Below are 22,373 nucleotides of genomic sequence, written 5' to 3'. Positions count from 1 at the left end.
ATAATAAGCTGGGTTTTTTTTTAGTATGCATCACAGAAAGCAAGTTTAGGATAGGGAATATAGAGTGGGTTTTAAAAATGTTGAATACATCATTTTTTTAATAACATCCTTGACAGACACACTAGAAAAACCTTAATAAATTGTCAACCATTATTAGTAACTTAGATAGGGAATATAGAGTGAAAAGAAATGATTGCTTCCCTGTTTTACTTCTTTAATCACTGAGTTAATTGTAAATCAGGTGTAATTTTTTTGTAGGCCTCTAAAAAATTAATTGGAGAGCAGTGCATAAGATCTACAGAGGGGAAAAGTCACTTGATTCATGTCTTAGTTTTATCATAAATTATGGACAAAACAAACTGTTAAATTAATTTGGAAGAACAAATAATATATACTAAAATGGAATATAAAAAGATTTGTATTTTTTAAAGAAAAAAATGGGATACTGAAACTTGTAGTGTTTCATCTATTATACATATACTCTGAATATTCCAACTAGTATTACAACTACCTAACTCAAATGCCTAAGACGAATTTTGAAGAGAAGAAACATACAAATGAGTTGTGCTTTTATTTCTTCCAACTCATCTCAGTTGTGAGAAACAGAATATCTTCTTTCTCAAAAGACTCCCAATACCTGAGAAGAGTTTGTTCCTAATATTTCTGCCACAAGAAATATGTGTCATGCAGAATTGCAACATGATTCTCTAAGTACTCATTTATATTAATTCATTTTGAGGGGCCCACTAGGAGGCAACTTCCATGTAAAATACATGAAGGTGAACTGTTGTCAAGATATGAAGAAGCTTTGATGGGAAAGATAGTTGCAGAAACTTTGAACTAGAAATATGAATTGTTGTTAACACAATGGAGCAGTTCAAGTTCCTTCAAATATCTATTGAATCACCATATCCACATAGAATCTTGACAGCATCTGAGGAAACTACCATATCAGAGAAGAGACAACTTCTAATTTCTTGAACTGTTGCCATGAAACTGAGGTTCTGGCTCATCCTGCAATCAAGTTCAAATGAAAACCAAGCGCGAATATTGTTATTTCAAGTTCAAATGCTAGGACATGGCACATTTCATGCACAAACCTGAAGGCTATATCCAAAAGTAGTTGTTGGACGAAATTCCAATTGCCCTCCCTACATGATGAACCAATACAGAATTAACAAACTTTCATCATGTTAAAGTTGGTCAAGTGATCAGACTTCCCAATAATTTCATTGAAAAATAAATAGCATAATAAAAAGTATCGTACCAGCCCATGAATGTTTTGCTGTGTTCGAAAAAACCCATCATGGCTTGGAGCCATAGAATTCAGTGGACCCTACAAGAATATCGATATCAATTTATAACCCTATTCCTACATAGTCATATAACACAATCATGTCTGCAAATTATGATCTTGATTAGGACAACATACCAGGCCTTGCATGCTCTGTTGATTAACATAGTAACTATCATGAGGTGGCTCCATTAAGTTCAACTGTACCTGCTACAAAAACCAAAAAATATTATTTAAGCATTACATTGTTCCTTAAAATACAGATATATGTAATCATGTATTGGCCAACAAATATAAAATACCAGTCCTTGCACATTTTGCTGGGCACCGTAATATCCATTAAGAGTTATTGCATCTGAGCTAAGGTTATCCTACAAGAATGAAAGCAGTAGAGATTCATGAATATTATGATACAATTTTCAAGAGATTTAGTGCACTCTGCTTATTTGTAAAATCTAAAATAGACAATTGAAACGTAGCAAACACAAACCATTTGCTGCAGGCTATCTTGCGCATCAAGAAGTATAACATCCTGCTCTAATTGCACCTATAAAAGTGAGAATCAAATAAATTTCCTGACCTTTCAAATGCTAGGAAGCCAAAGCAATATAATTAACACATCACCAGATCAACTATAAAATATAGAACTGACCTTTCTTTTCCTAGCTGTGGTCTTCTTCTTACTTGGTTTCAAAGCAAGGATACCCTGATTTTCTTCTGATTCACGAAAGCTGTAAGAATTGTTGCTAGTTTCTGCACCATTGTGATTAGAATTATTCACAAGTACGCAGTTCTTCAGGGCATCAACAAGTGCACGAAAAACAACATTATAGCTCTCTTCAGATAACGATCCTTCTTCACTCAAATCAATAGCTTGTTTACACAAGTCATTATAACGTTGCACCCGAGTTTGAATCCTACGAGTCCTATCTGCCAAGGATTGGCTATTTTTAGCATCTTTGGTCCACCTCTTCATGATATAATGAGATGGAACACTTGAACAGCCACAACGTTGGAGAACACTCAATGCGTGCCTGCAAAGGAAGCCTTTATATTCAAACATTCGACAGAAGCAAGAGACCTCTGAGCTCATCTCACTCCAAGTTACCAAAAACTCTTCATCCTTTTCATAATCTTGAACTATAAATTTTGCGATAGTTCCATCTCCAGCCTGTATCCTAGATTGACAGCCAGCTACACCCAAAACTTCAACTTGGAATTTCTTAAATATTGCATGTGTATAAACTGTTGACATTTGTTTTTCCCAAGGTGAAGGAGATTTAAGTGCTGGTTGTTTGTGCAAAGTATCAAAATCTGCAATGGCTTCCTCTTCATACCTATTCTGAAGAATTATCCCATATTGTTTTACAAACTCTTTAAGGGTGATTTTCTTATGAATATATTTGTCAAAGAAAGAGTTCATACTTTCAGAGCGTTGATGTGTAGACATTCCAGCTAAAAATGCATCCCCCATATATGTTGGCACCCACTTTTTCCGGTCTTCATACAATGACTGAAACCACACATCATATTGGAGCTCAAATCTAGTGACCATTTTCCACCATCTCATGTCGAATTGTTCATCTGTCCATGACTTGAAAATGCACTTGTTAAACTTTGGCAAGAAGTTCTTATACTGTTTGATCACAAAAGACAGATTTTCAGGTATCTTTTCCAGCACGTGCCAGAGAGAAAAGCAATGTCGAACGTTTGGGAAGACTTCTTCAATTGCAGTCTTCAAAGCATTGTCCTGATCACTGATTACAATTTTGGGAGCTTGACCACCCATCGCTCTAAGCCATGTCTTCATTAACCAAACAAATGTCGATTTAGTCTCATCCGCAACCAATGCACATCCAAGCAATATAGGTTGAGAGTGATGGTTCACTCCAACAAAAGGAGCAAATGGCAACTTATCATTGCTTTTTATGTAAGTGGTATCAAATGAAACTACATCATTAAAGCTGAGATAGTCACTTCTACTCTTTGCATCAACCCAAAATAGATTTCTTAACCGTTGCTCTTCATTTAAATCTATAGCATAGAAGAAGTTGGGATTATCCTTTTGAATACGCTTGAAATATTCAAGCATAACTTGGGCATCTCCCTCATCCAAAGCCAAATACTGGCCTCTATCGAACTGATAGTTTATGTCATCCAAGAGAGACCCAATGTGTTGAGAACCACCAGACTGCCTAGACATATCAACATACATCTTTCTGGTGCGTTCACTAACGGCATGCAAAATGTCAATATTATTCTTCTCAGCTAACTTCACATTTCTATGAATCCGAAAATGATATGCCAAAGCTGGTAAAAGTTCATGATTATGTTCCTTTATAAATTCATGAATGATCCAATTCCCATCCGGCCTTCTCTTCACATGCATGCAGGCCTTGCAATCTGTCTTCTTTACAGTTGGTCTTCGACTGGTCCCACTGTCAGACTCAGGTGTAACTCCATACCTAGAGCATGCAAATTTGGCATCAATAAATTCCTTTGTTTTCTTTGAGCGTCTGCTGTTTTTTATTGAAGTGGTGAATCCCATAGATTTGGCATATTCCTGATAAAATAAATAGGCTGCTTCATGAGATTCAAATTCAATTCCATTATGCGGCTCAAAGTCTCTGTCCCCTTCAAACATAGCACTGTCCCTCTTAGGAGAAACAGCTAGAGCATTACCCCGGCGTTGGGCTTCATTTAATGAATCAACCATATTTCACTCACTTCACTATCATGCACTCGGTTCTGAATATATTCTGCAATATATATTGGCACTTTGGTTGCTGCCCTGTTACTGAAATATAAAAAATAAAAGAAAGTTTCACATAAGTGCAACGGCCAAATCTAGTCATCCAAACAGAAAACTTACATGATATTGGAAAAAAACAAAAGAGGAGGGTTGCAAATCTTGCAATTTAAAAATCAGAAGCATACAACCCTTGTGTACCTTGCTATAACTGCCATACAAAGTTAGCCTGCCCCAAATTCAAGGGTTAATGTTATTTATAATGAATAACTTCAGAAAATTAAGAAATACAAAATACGATTAAGAGAAAAGAGAGACATGCGATGAAATCGGTGTGCCTGAATTACACAACATAGGCTGAACTTGAGTTATTTTAATAAAAATGCAAAGATTACAAAAACATCATAATTACCCTAATTACATGATTTGATTAACCTATAAAATGACTTTAAATACTATTTACACAAAGTGTTGAAACAAGGTGTTGAAACAAGTCAATTATGCACAGTCACATTTGAGCAAGAAACTAAAAAATCAACCACTGTAGCAGTAAATCCAAAATTCCAAATAAGTGAAATAACACAACTTTGATCCCAGTTTTTCCATATTCTGTCACTATTAAAGATGCTACAGCATCAAAGTTTCAGCTAGGTGCTGAAGCAAAATATTAAAACTTGTTAATCAGTCAGCACAAGAATGATCACTCAACCGTGTGAACATAATTATATCATTCAACGAAAATGGATTGAAGCTTTTCTATCAGAATTCAATTAAAATTGTGCTTTGGGTTCTAATTTGGAGCTCATTTTCTTAGACTACAAGTAGTACTTTATTTCCATTTTCTGCAAATATAAAACCTTTACGTCACAAATCTCACAAGTTAATAGAATTACACAAGACCCACATCGACTTTCAACAATTATGTTGAGTTTGTCATCTTTCTTTTACAACCCTTTCAAAAAAAAAAATTTTAAGACGACCCAATGCATGAGACTCGAGCCGAGAACTAATATCCGTGGCCTCTAGGTCACAAGATAAGTAACCTTACTATTGCCAGAAAAAAGTAAGAATATAAGGGAAGAGGGAGAGAGAAGAAAGAGAGAAAAACCTGAAAGAGCGGGGATAGGTGACGGAGGTTAGAATTTGAAAGATGTTTTATGGCGAGTGGGTGAAACAAATTATGTGTGGGATGGGATCGGAGACAAACTCGGAAGGTCCACTCGCTTCGCTCACACGCTCTTCTTTCACTATCCCCTTTCTGCATCTACGTTTAATTTTAATCCCTATTTTTTCTTATTTATGTTCTTCCCCAAACGCGTGTTTCTACATCGCTCTGGTTCCACCGTACTGTACGACTAAGCAGCGCGTGAGTCACTATGTTTTCGTATTATATTCGTCCAATTAAATATTTTATTTTCCTCTGGAAAAAAAGTAAAAAGGTGAAATCACACTCCACAGCATTGCGTTTAGTTCACTCACTGTTTCATATTAAATATTTGGGGAGGCAAATACTTATATATACCCACTTACCCACCTCATTCTACTTTGACTTTATTGGGAAATAAAATATCATGAATATTTTAAAATATTTTTTAAAAATTGGCATTTGATTTATTTTGATTAATTTTGGCATTATTCATCATCCTTGTTTATTACTTTTATTAATTTAAAAATGAATAATAATTTTAACATGTAAATAATAGATGAGGAATTTATGACATACTTTTCTCTCTAAGGAGTTGTATATTTTATGAATTAAAAAAAAGTAAAATATTGAGATAAAAATATATATAATATTAAAATGTTTGGATGGAAATGGTTTCAAACCATTGATCTAAATTTTCTCCAACTCTTCAATTAAAGCAAGGAACATTTCTAGTACAAAAATTGAGTTATGTTGCTCTCCATTAATCCATTAATAGAGGAGTAAATACTTCAAAAAATAAAAGGAAATATAACTTTTAATCATACATTTATCTCTTTAATTATAATAAAATTACATGTTATTAAAAATAAGATGAGAAACGTGCATTTGGGAGAGGATTGGTGTTCACAAAAATTGTGCATCAGTCATGAAAATCATGGTATTTATTCTCACACGGATTTAACAAGAGGCAAGAATAAACACTTCCAAATCTGTTTTCAAGGACTAGAGCAATGTACCTGAAATAATATAGTACAGTAACAGTATTGCACTATTGCCTATTGTATTGGCCTAAATTAACAAAATGCAAACTTCACAATTTCTAAAATGACCTCCCTTTAACCTTTACTAGAAACATTTTTAATGGTGCCTCAAAAGCAATGGTTTACAACCACAGATTGGTTTTCCATAATACAGAGTTCCCTTATCTATCTAAAAAATCTCCCTCTATATCTGATTTTGTGCTTCACATTTGAAACAGAACTTATTCCTTTCTTAGATTCCTTTCCTTACTTGAAACACTAAACCATTATAAATACACATGATAAGTTCAGTGTTTTGAGACATTGTACATAGTACATACAACCTACAGCATAAGTTTACATATAATTTACATACTTCATTGTCATTGATTCTGCATATTGCAGCTCATGGTTAGAGGTGGCATCACCAATGCAAAGATTTTGCTTCTCAGGTAAATAAATCATCATTCACAAGCTTCTTAATGATCAACTATAAGACAAGTTTCATTAGAGTTTAATATTTATGCATTATTAATGTAATTTTGTTACATACTTAATATACTATATGTATTACTTTTATTTAATGGTTAATACATGACACTCTCAAATGATTTCCTATTTTGATGTTCATAAAACATTATCCATTATCAAGTGATTGTTATTTCATTTACTATTAGCAGATAACAAATGAAATGTGAAAATGATGCAGGGGAGCTAAGGGATCAGAGAGTAGGGTAGGGAAGTTCTCAGGCACTGCTTCCAAAAGCTGTGGTGGAGTTTCAAAGATAGAGGATTCAGGTGCAGCATTCTGGGTTCCACACCCACGCTCAGGAATTTACTTCCCAAAAGGTCATGAATGGGTGATGGATGATGTTCCAGAAGGTGCTGCTTGTTTCCCTCAGAATTATTGGTTCAGAAATGTTGATGGTGTAGACAGTCCAAACACCATTCTTGATGAACCAATACCACATTCTCTTTGAGTTCAACATCTAAATCTAGTCAATGATTATAAGTATATATAATATATAATAGTTATAAGTTTGAATACTTGAAAGCTATCGAACAAGGATTTGTTGTCCTAATATCAGTTCCGAATGAGAATAAAACTAGTAAGTTATAGGAGGGTGCACAATTATATGATAAAACAAGTGAATGTGAACATATATGTATACATTGCATCATGATTATAACAAGTTTATTAAGCTTTCTATCCGTCTGTTTATTATTACCTAATTGAGTTACTGAATACTATATACAATTCACTATGGTTTGAGCATCTGATAAAGGAATCAAAGATATCAATTACGTACAAAAAGATTGTCCTATCCAGGAGAATAATGCAATTCACATCATTGAGGAATAATATATGAAAGGCAAGTTTGTGGTGCAGCATTTACTTTATGTTGCACCATTTTTTATTAGCCAATCAGGTGTTAGTTGTTAAACATTTGAAGAGAATATTATTAAGTCTTAACAAATAAAAAAATCACGAGAGCATTTATGCCTAGTGCAAACTTTAATCCAAATTAAAGTTTCAAACTCTATCCATACAAAGAAAAAAAGTTTCAAACTCTAATGTTAAGTTGTCTAATCTTTTTTATGTATGTCCTCTATCTTTTTATTACCTATAATATTTTCTTGTCTAAGGAATCATAAACACTTCATTTCATTATTGCACTAGCTTAACAAAAGTGTACGTTCTGTTAAAAAAAGAGATATTATCATAAGGCTTTCAGCGAATGCATCAATGTATAGAAGGGCTGTCACACCAAAACAAAATTTCTAAGGACATTTGTTTTGTATCTGGTGCATTTTGGTCTGGTTGGTAGTATTAGAGTTGAGCTTTTATCTGCACATCTCAGGCATATGGGTGGGTCTTTATGAGCTGCTATTTGGTATGAGAAAAATGTATCAACTAACGAGTGAATAAGTTTTATACATTGTCATTACATCATTTATATTTAATTATCATTCATTTTCTAAAAAAGTAATACAAATAAATAGTATTTATACTTCTATACTATTAATAAAGGGAAAACACAAAATAACCACCCATCATGGTGTAATTTGTGTTTTGCTATTTTGCCTCAATATCTTTTTATTTCTTCCAAAAAACCATATAATATTATTTTCTTATTTTATCCTTATTATCTTCTTATTTTAAAAGTGTATTTAAAAAATTGAATATCACGCCAATTGAATAAATTCAACCGTAACTTTAGCACAAAAAATTATATTTGAATTTATAAAATACAAACTATACATTACAAACGATAGGAAAGCGGATTGACAGGCACGACAGTGCATGTCAACACGCTAGTATAATATAGTGATGGTGTATAAATCTTATTCTGAAATTGAATATATCTTACATTTTTTTTTTCTTTTTATATTGTGAACATTGCTCATGTGGGTTGAGTACCGTTGTGCTCAATTTATGAAGTTGGTTTACTTATAAAAATATATGGCTAGTCTAACACTGTTTAATTTGGTATTATGAGAGAGAATGGTGGAGACCAGGAGAGAAAGGGAGACATGTGAGAAAACTAGTATATTTTTATATAATTTGCAATGGGACAAAAATAGAAGAAAAGGAAAGAAAATTGTATTTCTCTTTCATCATTTGGTTGAGTATAAAAAATATAGAGAAAATCATTAATGAATGTAAAGATAAATAAGCCCTACATTAATAAAATATATTCATAACTAGTCAATATCCTATGCACCAGTTTTCAATTTTTTTAATCTTAAATTTTACGTATGCAGTTGTCAATTTTTTTCGTTTGCTTAGAATATGAGTGCTTAAAAAGACCTCTATACAAAATAGAGAACATAAATTGCTGATGAAATTGAAAATGCATAGAAAAATGAAAATGTTTGATATTAGATGTCTGATCTTGAGTACCTGCAAAACTTATCTATTTCGGACAGAGATCACATTTCTCAATTTCAGTAGCAAACCAATGAAAAAGTGACATTTCAATAAAAACAACATATTTACATTACTTGGAAAAATCTCATTAGCTAGAAACATACTTATTTTAAGACAGGTGATCGTCATTCATGTATTTCTAAATTCCCTGAATCTATTCGTCCATAATATGCATATAAAGTTAAGACTAAGATGCTATAAAGTCAATACATTTTCCCAATGGTCTTTTAACTTATGGGAAATTTTAACATTGTATGTCTACATATTGATTTATGCTACTTTTATGTATGAGTTAATAATAATTGAAAAATTAATGGTGATTGATATAGTAATAGTATAAAAAATTCTTACTTATATTTTTCCCATGTTGTAAATGAGCACTTGGTGGAGAGTTATAAGATTGTCACATGGCAAAGATTAAAGAATAAAATGCAATATCAACTATAATAAATTAAAAATAAAATAAAAAGAGAGCTAACAATTATAAAAATTGATAATTTGGTGTTAAATATATTATTTATTGTGGTTTGTGAAGATTTTCCCATACCAATAAAATGTGTTATATTAATTAAAAAATTAAATATTTATTATTTTTCTTTCGTTTCAGTATCATTGATTTAAAATATAGTTTGAAATATAATATATTTGTCCACTCTACAAACTACAACATTTTTTTGTAATATAAAAAATATTTCCTCACTTTTGGATAAATAATTAATTCATTTTTAATAAATATAAAAAATTATTATTTAAAGGTTTGAAAAAGACACAACTAAGTGAATTGTCTAAGTTGGATTTTGAAAGGAACCATGTTATCAGATCAATGACAATCTTGGAATAAATGCCTTTTGTCTCACATTGGACTCTGAGATGACCATAGCTTCCAGAACATGATTTCACATCTGTGTAGTTATTAGCTAGAACTTAGAACTTACATGATTATTAATACTTTGATCAATAGCATGATTATTATTTCAAGAATCACCATAACCATATATATCCTCTACATTAGTTATTTCCAGAAACCGAAAATGCCTTAATTAGTCTCAACAGTTTGACCTAAAAGTGTCTCTCTTGTTGAATAACAAGCCAGAAAACTCTACTCAATCAAGGAGGTGGATAAATCAACAATATCCCTAATCTAACATTAGAATTAGAATAAGTGTCATATAGGTGAATGAATATACACAGTCTAAGAAGAAGGTGGTGTTCAGATAGACTAAGTATAACACTGATTATAATAAGATGCTTTTCAAGAGTTTTTTATCTTATAATAGTATTATTTATGATTCATTTTATATATCATTAACTTTAAATACAAGTAATATAAATAAAATAAATGATGAGTAATATATTGACCAACAATACATATTTATTAAATTCTATTTTTAATTTTAGGTCATATTAAAAAATATTACATTCTTTAACTTAAATATCTATACATGGCTAATATTAATTTTTTAAATGATCGATATTATTTTTCTTTATTATTTAAGAATCAATATTTTTTGGTTACAAAAGGAAATCTTTTAAGAGTCAATATAATTATTATTAGATGATTTAGTATAATTTTTTTTCCTTATATTATAATATACCAAGTTAAACAAGTTTTTCTGTATACTCATTAACTAGCTGTCATGATTATAATATTTTTTTAAAGTTTAATAAATATGCACTAAAATTGTAAATAATTTTTACACTATTAAATACCTACACATTACTTACTTATCATATAAATTATTTTATTTAATAGCTAATATTTATTAATTGATAAAAGATTAATAATATATGACAATACAATACATATTAATATTTTCCATTTTTTAGTTGGATCAAATTTAATATATTTATTATCAAATTCTAGAATGAAAAATACTACAGAACCACGTCATCATTGTTATGAACATTTGTACTAATCATCTGCAATTTCAGAATATTAAAAATAAAAATATATTAAAATAGTGAGAGATACAATAAAATATTTTAAAATTAAAACATTTAATTATATTGTTAAAGAAGAACAGAAACGTATTAATAAAGTAATTATGTTATTATAATACCTTATATTAGGACAACTTTATAATAGTTTCTATCTTGTTTAAAATTAAAATATAGATATGCAGATTTCCCATACAAAAAATATAGAAATTTCATAAAAAATATAGATAAGAACAAAGATGATAAAAGAAAACTTAACGAGGTAGTATATTGACCGAAGCAATGAAAAGAAAAGCACACCCACTTATATTTTACCCCAAAAAAAACACCCACTTTTTTATCAAAAAAAAAAGCACACGTTACGCATTATTATTGAATATTTGAATCGAACACAATAACATTATGCATCAAATATAACGAACAACCATTACAAATTATTTTTTTCATTTCTCTTCTTCTTCCTCTTCTTCTTAACTTTGACTTTAATTTCCTTCTCTCTCATTTTCCAATTACCTAAACCTAATTCCAGAATTTCAAACTCAAATTCACCAACATATAAATTCATTTACTGGATCATGCTGCGTTTGTTCTACAGCCCTCTTCGTCGGTGTTTCCCACTCGGCGGCGGCGGCAGCGGCGGCGGAGGCGGAGGCGACGACAGACTTCTGTGGCACACTGAATTGAAGCCTCATGCCTCCGGTAACTTCTCCATCGCCGTCGCTCAAGCCAATTACAGTCTCGAAGATCAGAGCCAAGTGTTTACCTCTCCCTCCGCCACCTATATCGGCGTTTACGACGGTCATGGTGGACCTGAAGCTTCTAGATTCGTCAGCAGGCATCTCTTTTCTTATTTGAACAGTAATTTATTTTCCTTGTTTCCAATTTACCCTTTTCCTTGTTGAAAATTCGTTTCTGTTTTTTAGTGGTGATTGGTAATTATGGAACAATATAAGAGTAATGGATGAATTGTGGGAACAACATTTTTTTACGATCAAGCTCAAAGTGTCAAGGGACTTGTTTAGTGTCAACAAAAATATAGTTTTTAGGGGGTAGCTATCATTTTTCAATACAGTAAATGCATCATGTTCAATATAGAGTCAAGGGACTTAGTTTTTTTTTTTAATTCCCGATATGATATCAGTCAGTGTTTGTCTTCGATTATCAGGATTTTGGTAACTATTGTCTCCAATGGCTAAGTAAAAAAGCAATTTATTTAATAACTAAGAAGTAAATTATTTATTTTTCAATTGAAAACTTTATTTTTTAGGTTACTTGACCAGTGAAATTGTTAGCAAACCAGTTATTATCTTTGTATTGATTGATTGGTTATTCTTGTATATGCATAAAGGCTGTTTTGTCAGCTTCCTGAATAGTAACACATGCTTTTGCTTATGATTTTATTGTGCAGCTATTCACTTGTTTATTAATTTGATGTGTAGAATTTTCCACTGAACAAGGGGGATTGTCGGTGGATGTGATTAAAAAAGCAATTCGTGCCACAGAGGAAGATTTCTGTAGTTTGGTGAAGCTGTCAATGCACATTAGTCCCCAAATTGCTTCTGTAGGATCATGTTGTCTTCTTGGTGCAATTGCTGATAATGTGTTGTATGTTGCCAACCTTGGAGACTCTAGAGTTGTTCTCGGTAGGAAGTATACTGGGAGCAAGATTTCTTCGGTAGTGGCAGAACGGTTGTCAACTGATCATAATGTAGCTGATGAAGAGGTGAGAAGAGAAGTTGAAGCCCTCCATCCTGATGATTCAGGTGTTGTGGTATATACCCGTGGAGTTTGGAGGATTAAGGGTATTATACAGGTACAATAATACATTGTTTTTTTCCACCATTGTTATCTTCCTGACTTTACCATTTATCATTTTCTGCTTAACAAAACCATGCTTAATGTTGACACTTATGTTGAATTTAGATAAATAGTCTGTTTATATATCCATTCTGTAGCCACATGCGTCTGGTTGTACATAGTCTCTTGGAGTGTTAAAGCTCTTATTTACAGTTACAGATAAAGCCAGTTTATCTATTTTGTATTTTCTCCTTTCAAGTTCCAACCTTACTTTACCTACTATGGACTTGATGTATTTACAGCATTCTACATACTTATGATACATAATTTGAGGTTTCGAGTAATTTGTCGAAACTTAAAACTGAATACTTAAATGCTCTAATCAATGATCTCATGCTTTGCCTTCCATACATGCCTGCCTCCCTGGTAAGAGAAGGGCATTTACCTGAAATGGTTTCTGGGAAGCTGATCTGAACATTTTTGGTTTTGCAGGTGTCAAGATCTATTGGCGATGTGTATTTGAAGAGACCTGATATCTATACAGACCCAGATTTTAAGCAATATTTAAATCATATTCCTTTGAAGTATCCTGTAATGTCATCTGAACCATCAATCATTATCAGGGAGCTAGAGCCAGAAGATTTATTCTTGATATTTGCATCTGATGGCCTTTGGGAACAATTAAGTGATGAAGCAGCAGCTGATATTGTTTTCAAATATCCTAGAGCTGTGAGTTTCTTCTATTAATTGTGAGTTGCATAGTGATTGACTTTATAGATTTTTACATGGATTCTGATTTGTGGTTCTGGTACTTGTAGGGAATTGCCAAGAGACTAGTTAGAACTGCCCTTCAGCAAGCTGCTAAGAAGAGAGAGATGAGATATGAGGATATAATTAAAGTCGGCAAAGGAATAAGACGACACTTCCATGATGATATCACTGTTATTGTAATCTTTCTTGATCACCAAAGAGGGTCCTCTCATGGTAGAATTAAGCAAACTGTTGGCTGTACCACCGCACCTGCTGATATTTTCTCCCTTAATGCCGACGATGCAGAAGCAGAGAAGATTTTGCTTCGTTCAATTGGATGAAGACTGAAATTGCTTCAAAGGATCAAACATTGTCTTTATTTAGGTTTAAAATTATTTATAGGTGAAGGTCAATATTATTAGTAGATGGAGGGGAATCTTTGCATAGATAGAAACTGGACCTTGCTGACAGATTCTTGCTAATGCAGATAAGCATGTATAGTTTTGGAAGTTTCTTATTTTGGATTTGATGATACCTAATTATCAATTTTGTTTTTCTTTGGAAAGAGAATAAAATTTGTACTGTTTGCCATGACTTTGATATCCCTGTTTCATTGCTCATGAAAGATGAGGGACCAGGTAGGCGTTGGTGATGGCTTGGTCCATGTCGGTGGAGTGAAGTGGCAGGAATCAGAATACTGTCTGTGAGGGAAGTTGTTGCTTTTAAAGTGTCACATCATATTATTTTTCTTTCTGTTTTTGACATACTTCTCTATCTTGCAGATATCAATACCTAAGTGGCAGTGATAACCCATTTCCACCATAACATGTAGAAAATTTGTGACAAGCTTGTTCAAAGCTGAGTTGGCTTTTGTCAATCTTAACAAAAATATGGATAGGATTGGCACATAATTGATAAATACAATTGACTAATAATAAAAATGTCATGTCTTATGTTATGTAGCATTTACATTAATTTGTATTAGATTAAGCATGGCATAAAATAACCAACTGTAAAGAATTAGAAGCAGTGGACTAGATTTGGTTCAAATTGTTGAATAAAAATCAATTTTAACAAAGCATCTAGTACAACCATTGAAGTAAAAAAGAAAGCTTATAATAATCCGTTTGCTACTATTATATATAAATCAAATTTGTACTACAGTTTTATGCCAATCTCATGGAGAATATTTCAACTTAGTACTTTTGTGATACTCGTGTATGGCATTAATGGTTTTGGTTTCTTGAAAATACATGATCTTGTAAAGCAGCCAAATGCATGTATTTGCATTGGTCAAGCGATGTAAAATCTTACTAGATTCTCAAATAGATCAAAAGGTTAATGTTTCGACTCTTTATAATGACACTTTTTAGTATGAACTATTATTCACCCCAGGAGCACTAATTTCTTACTCATAAAATGATAGATATCATTAGTTATACAAAAAAATCAATATTTATAGACTAAGGACTACACTCCTTTTCTTAACCTTTTCAAACTAACAAAGTTGACTTGCTCATTTGAGTATTAATGTTTATCTACTTAATTGAGTGAAGTATAAAGATCACATGTTCTCATTCATATCTCATTTGTCTCAAGCTAATGAGAAAACTTCATTTATTTAAAAAAATAGAAATTAATATTTTAATATTATTTCGTGAAATTTGATTGGTTCGAAACATGAAGACAAAAAAATTATAGACATTGGACAAAAAAATTAATATTTTAATATTATTTCGTGATCCTTGTCCCACCTAGGATGCCACTTTACTTGATTTTCAAATAGGTGGACAGGGCGGCCCTTTCGCATCAATAAACACTAAAATAAGAAATTTGATGGATCAAGTATGGCAAAAGTAATTCATGTTCTCACCACTTGAGTGTATGTAACAATTTTCCAAAATATAATATCTTACAATTAAATGCATGTCCAGTTTATGCAAAACAATATGTTATGTTTTGTGTTTTTAATTTTACTGTCACACTATGTATCCATGTAATCTAAAGTACTATTATGTCAATTTTAGCTTTTGTTTTTAATTTAGGACGGTCCGCAAGCCCACTCTGCCCATGTTTAGGGCAGGCAGGACATGATATTGCATGCCCTATTTTAAAACAAACATGTCAATGCTCGCCCTAATTTTGTTGGACATTGTGTGGACATGGGCAAGACGGACAGTGCCGCCCTAATTGCCAATACTATTTGAAAAGATGCAGATAATCTTTAACTGCCAGTTCCAATTTTTTATTTAAAATATAAGCAATGTGAACAGAATAGGTGGAATTAGAGAGAAAAATAATCTGAAGAACAGTGTTAAAGATATTGCTCCTTAACCCCTTTTTTTAAAGGTAAAAGACCATTTTATTAATTATTTACTTAATATAGAATATTTCTTTCTATATGCTAATATTTTTTAAAAATTTAAAGGTTTTAGTAGATAATGTCTATAAGGAAAAATTAGAAATATTGAATTTCAAGTTTGATTATTTTAATTTTATTAAAAAACAAAATTATTTAAACACTTCAAAATATCCCTACATTCTTTGGTGTGCAATTAACTTGAGTAATTTCTCTTTGACATGAAGTCAGCCTCGTCATTCCAAATTTCAACTGAACCTTTTAAGTTGTTTTTAAAATCACATTAAATTACACTCATCCCTGAGTCTTAGTGAAATTATACAAACCACTCCTCAATTTTTTATTACAAAAACCCCTGATTTTTATAGTTTCATTACACTGATCTCCCCTACATGAAAAATAAGTGTAATTTTTTAAACAAAAAATGTGATAAATGCAATTAGGTTAAACAAAACATGTTATGTTGTGGAGACAAGTCCAAATAATATATAAATCACCGTATCTTTATTATTTTTTGTTACAAAATGCATTAACAATATACCATGTTTTCTTTAACTAAATTGCATTTATTGCATTTTTTGTTTAAAAGATTACACTTAAAATTATAAAAATTATAAAATGAAGGATTGTTGTCAGTGTAATGAAATTAGAAAGATTTATATAGGTGTAAAAAATGAAAGATGGTTTATCTAATTTCGCTAAAACTCAATGAGTGTTAATGTAATTTATTCTTATTGGAATTATAACAAGTCACCACCGTTGCCAGTTTTTTCATGCAATAATGGCTGAAGTTAAGAACTTTCTCTGAGGAATAATTGACAAATTGAGTAAGAAATCATAACCAGCTCAGATATGATACTTGTATCTATCTGTTTGATAAAACAGGTATAATTATTAATAATATTTTTTTAATTTCTCAAAAAATATATAATAATCACCACCGACAAATTAATTAGATATCTCACTTTAAATTAAATATTATAAAATAAAAATAATAATATAAAGTATACCAATAAAAAAAAATATAGTCATCCAAAATAAAATATACAAAAATCAAATATTTAATAATATAAAATAAGAATGGAGTTGACATGTACAAAGTGTCTATTTAACATGCTAGTTTAAATAATGAAAATAGTAACAATTTTCTTTAGAATATTTTTAAGAAAGCTAAGAAATAATATTATATCTATACTATATATCTATATCTATATCTATACTATATATAAAGCCAAAACTTGAAATAACTTCCCTCATGGTGTAATTTTTATTTCCTATATTGCCCTTAACATTATTTAATTTTTACAAAAAAAACTATATAATCCTAAGCAACCACTACCAATACATTAATTAACCACATATCTCATCTTAAATTAAACATTCTCTATGCTATATATAAAGCCAAAACTTGAAATAACTTCTCTCATGATGTAATTTTTATTTCCTATATTGCCTTTAACATTATTTAATTTTTACAAAAAAACTATATAATCCTAAGCAACCACTACCAATACATTAATTAACCACATATCGCCGGCAGACACGAAGTGTCTGTACACACTAATATATATAAAGCCAAAATATCTAATAACTACTTAATATGGTGTAATTTTTTATTGCCTATTTTACCCTTCTAATTAACTATTGTTACAATGTTTTTATACATAATAAAAAATATTAATAGGAGTTAGAGAAAGTTACACACTTAAATATATCATATTATCAATATAGTTTTTTAAAAGAATTACAACAATTTATTTTCATATTTCTTTTGTCACAAAAATATAATATGATTCTCTTAAATATTTAATACAAGGAAATAAGAATGTGTGACAAGATATGAAGTATCTGTCGACACGCTAATATATATAGAAGAGAAATCTATTTACATTCAATTTAACTTACACTATTTATACTCAATCTTATCCATTTTTTAAATCTAACGGGATAAATGAATGAAACTTAAAAGTCGTCTAAAATTTCTTTTTTTCTCTCTCACCACCGACTCATTAGTGTAGCTTAACTTTTGGACTTAAACAGATCCCTTCCCATATATATATCACCCAAAACTTGTAGAGAAGATGTTGTAGTAAAGATTGAGGATTTTATTTTAGTGAAATTTTTTCTAGTATTATATAAAGGCAAAACATGGTGTAACTTCTACCATAGTGTAATTTCTATTTCCTATTTTGTCCTTCATATTCTTTATTTATTACAAATTATAATCATAAATGAACATCACCAACACATTAATTAATTATATATTTTTCACATTAAATTGAACATTATCATAAATATATAAAAATTATAACAAATACATTCTAATTCTAAAAATAAAATATATAAAAATTGAATACGTAGTACCATGTAATATTGACCGGCAGGCACGAAGTGCCTGTACACACTAGTTATTATAGAGTGAATTTAATATTCTCGATCATAAGTTTGAATTTTTAAATTAGCTTATTAAATTTGTAATTTAAATAATGTCTTAACTCTTAAGCGTAATAATTGTTAATACAAATTTTTAAATGAGTGTTTATATAACTACACTAATATCCTGGAAGATTTAATAAAATTACATAAATGATTAGAGTTACATTTTTAGATCATTATTAACTTGTTCTCATGGTACTTAAAAGGAGTGAGACTCCTCTCCAAGTGATAAGTGATGTAAAAAATAAAGAAACAGTCATAAATAACATCAGAGAAAAAGATGTATATAGTGATAGTGTCTGAATTTTATATACTGTCATTATATTATTAATCATTGATATTTAGTTAATATTAATTTTTCAAAAATAATCAAAATGAATTGTGGATGATGAAGTGCATGTGTATCCATTTTTACATTGTTAATATATAAATTTTAGATTCATAACATTATTATCTTTTATCTTTATGGTAAGACAATTTTATCTTTAAAACTAAAAGAAAAAACATTATTAACCAATAGAGAGGAGTCTCACCATGTATGTACAAAAGACACACGTGGCACAACCTTTTCAATCATACATCTAAGTGCAATAAACTCAACTAAATTGAAGTTCAAACAAAAAGATTAGACTTATGATATAAAGACTATATATCCTCTCCAGTATTGGCCTCTTCAGTAGTGGATGAGGATCATGACATGTGTCAAAAAATAATTTAATGATCTAGATTTTACAACTAAATTTAATTTATTTTAAAAAACAGAAACAATATAGAGAGAATGGTAGAGAAACAAGTAAGGAAATGTAACGTCCCGAAAATTACTCCAAAAATCTTGCTAAAAAATGAGTATTTTTTTTAATAATTACGGCATATAAAATTTATTTCCTCATATTCGTTTCATTTTCGGAACATCACTTTAAGTAACATACCATACGGAAAATCAAAAACATCATTACCTAAAGATAATAAAAATATAACTCAATATAACTTTGAATCATACTTCATTTAATAACGGAAAATATCTGTACAAAATACAAGACGAAAGAAATATTCGCCAAACTGAAATTACACAAAAGGCTGAGACATCCAACACATCAAAAAGTACCCTACACAGATCTAAGTCGCAAGGGCTTGTGCAGGTGCACCGATCTCCCTCAATCCTCCATGCCCCCTCCTGGACATCGAGAAGCGGTAACTCCGAATCCTCGTAGAACAATCCATCTGAACAAAACGCGATCTGAAGACAAACGGAAAGAAGAGGGAGTAAGACATCTAATGAATATTACTCATTGACGACGTGGAATTACACGGAATATCACATCCAGACAGACACGCATAATAAACACAATATATATATATCACATATAAAAATGCACAATGATGAATGATGTTGTAATCTCAGATTATAAGGATCAAATTCCACAATCTCAATGTATGAATATTATGTTTGTTTCATCTATCCTTTCACCAATATCCTCCCAATATACTATTCGAAAATAATCAAGAGTAAAGGTCCCATAACAAGCCGATTTGAACGCACCAAAATTATTCCTCGCAAGGATATATGATCGATCTGTTCCGAAGAACTGTCCATTTCAGGATGGTGTCGTATCAAACACTTTATGGGCATCCCTCTCATTGATCCTGATTGCAAAGAGGGGTTGTCAGAGATCGTCTAGTTTGCGCTGTGAGAATTGTCCGATCCAACAGAATACCTCATCCAGGAATATAAGGGACTCGTCTCACCTAGACTCACCCTCAAGACTTTGCTGACGAAACGTCATCAACGTCGTCCCTCTCAACATCTCGGGGCTCGTTCGTCTCCCATAAATTTCCTCTCCACTACTTCATTATCCATAATGAGTATGCACACTAACCGATGTTATCCAATTAAATCTTTTAATCATTATTTTATATGATCGACCCAACCTAAGACATCTCCCAGAGGAATGCTTCTAGTGGGACCCGATCTTACGTCAACACGTAAATAGAGGAATAACATCCCTACCACTACGAACCATCGCTAAATCACCCTGGACGGCCATATGGCAAAGACTCTTACGGTCAGACAACCTCGCTGTGTGGTATCATGTAATCCTTTTTTGGGTATCACCCTAATCACGACATCACAGTCAGAAACCTTGCCCTAAATAGGTGCAAGAACAAAGGTACTTGTATAAGTTTGTCAATTTTGGACACCAGACTCAATCATCTGAGTCATTGTCTTTCCTAAGTGTAACTACACTTCACACTCAAACTAGGGCTATTGCCTTTAACAAAGCAATTCCTTACTTTTATTAATTTCAAGAATTTCATATAGTTATTTACCTTTATAACTTCTTGATGGCAAACATGCCATTAGGCTCTCGTATATTATCATTCAGACAACTTAAAATGAAGTCATGTCTGTATGGAGCCCTCTCGCTCAAGCGAGAGCACATCCATTTTGAGGCATTTGTGGCTTAAGCGATAGCTGTCTTGCTTAAGCGAGAAAACAATCAGTTCTCTTGGTGCCTATTTTAGCTCAAACGAGAGCTGTCTCGCCTCGAGCTAAAATATTTGTTTTCTCTAAACACTTCTCACTCAAGCGAAAGTTGTCTTGCTCAAGCGAGAGTTGTCCTGCTCAAGCGAGAAGAGCCTGGATGTCATTTTAATTATTTTTCTTAAGGAAAATATTTCTCATTTATATCACATGTTTTTAAACCTTGAATTTAACAATTATCACATACATATCATTCCCATAATAATCATTCAAACATTATAATTCAAGAGTAAACATGGTATTTGCATATATAAACATAACATAAATCGGTATAAGAAATATTGTCTACTTAATCCAAAACAAACAGACAATTGATAAAGTACAAGCTTTCTTATACCCAAGACAACTCTAAACTTGTGAGGGAGTTTGAACTACCGGATTGAAACTCTCCATTGTTTTCAATCCCATGCATTTTAGTTTCTCGAATGGTGTTCCTTCATGGATAACTACCACAATACTTGATATTTTTAGCTATCCTAAACATACAACTTGAGAAAGTATCGTACAAAATCCATGCACACAAATATTTGATTAAGTGTGGGTTTTCTTAATACACAAATATAACTCCAAACTTTTGAGATAGTTTAGGAGATCTGAGTGTCATATTCAGGCACCACTATGTCATGATTTATTCTCCCTCACCTGAGTGTGTCGGGTCGCAAGGTTCTCTGTTTGTAGGTGAGCTTACTTGATCCGATCTCCTCTCGAACTCTTCATTACGCCAAAATAACATTAATTAGTTAACTAAAGATAACTATTATACTTACGAAATAACTTTTTACGCGAAGATAAAACTTCCAATTTAAAATGAATTTAATTGCTTTCGTCCATCTGATTCAAGGTTGAATATCCTTGAATCATCATTTGTCATTGAAAGTCTTACAATCAAATAACACTTTTTAAAGTAAGATTTTCAATAAAACTTATACCGGAATTATGTCGTAATCCATGGATAAAACTTATTTCAGAATTATGTCGTAATTTGTGGATATACATCAGGCTAGTTCCTAGGAAAGAGAGGTGGGTCGTAAAGACACCCTTAAATTCCAAGTCTTTCCTTAGACAGAACCTTTATGGACATGTATTTCCACTTCATTACATTTTTTCGATAGTTCATAAATCTTATTTTTTTGTAAGTAAAACATTTTTACTAAAACTAACCTTTTAAAATAAGATCATTAAGCTAGACTTATCATTTTTAAAGTAAGTCAATTTAAACAAAATCAATACTTTTTAAGTAAATCTTACCATTTTAAAGTAAACTCACTTAACTAAGATTCAACATTTTTAAATCATTTTACCATCTAAGACTTCATAATGCTTTAAGTTTATAAAGTCAAGACTTTTAGGTAAATCTCATTATTTCAAGTATACTACTAAAACAAATTTTCATGAACATCTTAACACCTC

The 22,373-nt window shown here is 31.3% G+C and overlaps 2 protein-coding genes and 1 pseudogene across 4 annotated transcripts; 2 read left to right on the top strand and 1 right to left on the bottom strand.

The window, feature by feature from the left end:
* LOC109346405 (protein FAR-RED IMPAIRED RESPONSE 1) lies at positions 490-5,335 on the bottom strand. 3 transcript variants are annotated; one of them, XM_019585944.1, is made up of 9 exons: positions 5,152-5,335; positions 4,245-4,272; positions 1,947-4,091; positions 1,785-1,841; positions 1,597-1,665; positions 1,433-1,504; positions 1,268-1,336; positions 1,101-1,151; positions 490-1,014 (listed from the first exon to the last, which is right to left on the bottom strand). In XM_019585944.1, the coding sequence occupies exons 3-9, from the start codon at positions 4,008-4,010 to the stop codon at positions 970-972; spliced, it is 2,427 nt and encodes an 808-aa protein (XP_019441489.1). In that variant the 5' UTR covers positions 4,011-4,091; positions 4,245-4,272; positions 5,152-5,335; the 3' UTR covers positions 490-969. The 3 variants fall into 3 exon arrangements, with proteins under 3 accessions (XP_019441489.1, XP_019441490.1, XP_019441488.1); XM_019585945.1 differs by lacking the exon at positions 4,245-4,272 and having other exon boundaries at positions 1,433-1,501; XM_019585943.1 differs by lacking the exon at positions 4,245-4,272 and having other exon boundaries at positions 5,152-5,334.
* On the top strand, positions 6,589-7,065 carry LOC109344753 (annotated as a pseudogene).
* LOC109346406 (probable protein phosphatase 2C 63) lies at positions 11,525-14,220 on the top strand. Its single transcript, XM_019585946.1, has 4 exons — positions 11,525-11,937; positions 12,519-12,892; positions 13,369-13,605; positions 13,695-14,220. The coding sequence occupies exons 1-4, from the start codon at positions 11,655-11,657 to the stop codon at positions 13,965-13,967; spliced, it is 1,167 nt and encodes a 388-aa protein (XP_019441491.1). The 5' UTR covers positions 11,525-11,654; the 3' UTR covers positions 13,968-14,220.

This window comes from Lupinus angustifolius, chromosome LG04, assembly GCF_001865875.1.
Source record: "Lupinus angustifolius cultivar Tanjil chromosome LG04, LupAngTanjil_v1.0, whole genome shotgun sequence".
NCBI lineage: Eukaryota > Viridiplantae > Streptophyta > Magnoliopsida > Fabales > Fabaceae > Lupinus > Lupinus angustifolius.
Note: the sequence above shows the minus strand (reverse complement) of the source record. Positions and strands in the feature narration are given on the sequence as shown.

Coding starts and splice junctions, on each gene's coding strand:
- LOC109346405 (XM_019585944.1), bottom strand. CDS start 4,010: ATGGTTGATTCATTAAATGAAGCCCAACGCCGGGGTAATGCTCTAGCT. Junction 1,505..1,596: donor AGCAAAATGTGCAAGGACTG/GTATTTTATATT, acceptor TGGTTTTTGTAG/CAGGTACAGTTGAACTTAAT. Junction 1,337..1,432: donor AACAGAGCATGCAAGGCCTG/GTATGTTGTCCT, acceptor ATATTCTTGTAG/GGTCCACTGAATTCTATGGC.
- LOC109346406 (XM_019585946.1), top strand. CDS start 11,655: ATGCTGCGTTTGTTCTACAGCCCTCTTCGTCGGTGTTTCCCACTCGGC. Junction 11,938..12,518: donor TCTCTTTTCTTATTTGAACA/GTAATTTATTTT, acceptor TTTGATGTGTAG/AATTTTCCACTGAACAAGGG. Junction 13,606..13,694: donor TTTTCAAATATCCTAGAGCT/GTGAGTTTCTTC, acceptor TGGTACTTGTAG/GGAATTGCCAAGAGACTAGT.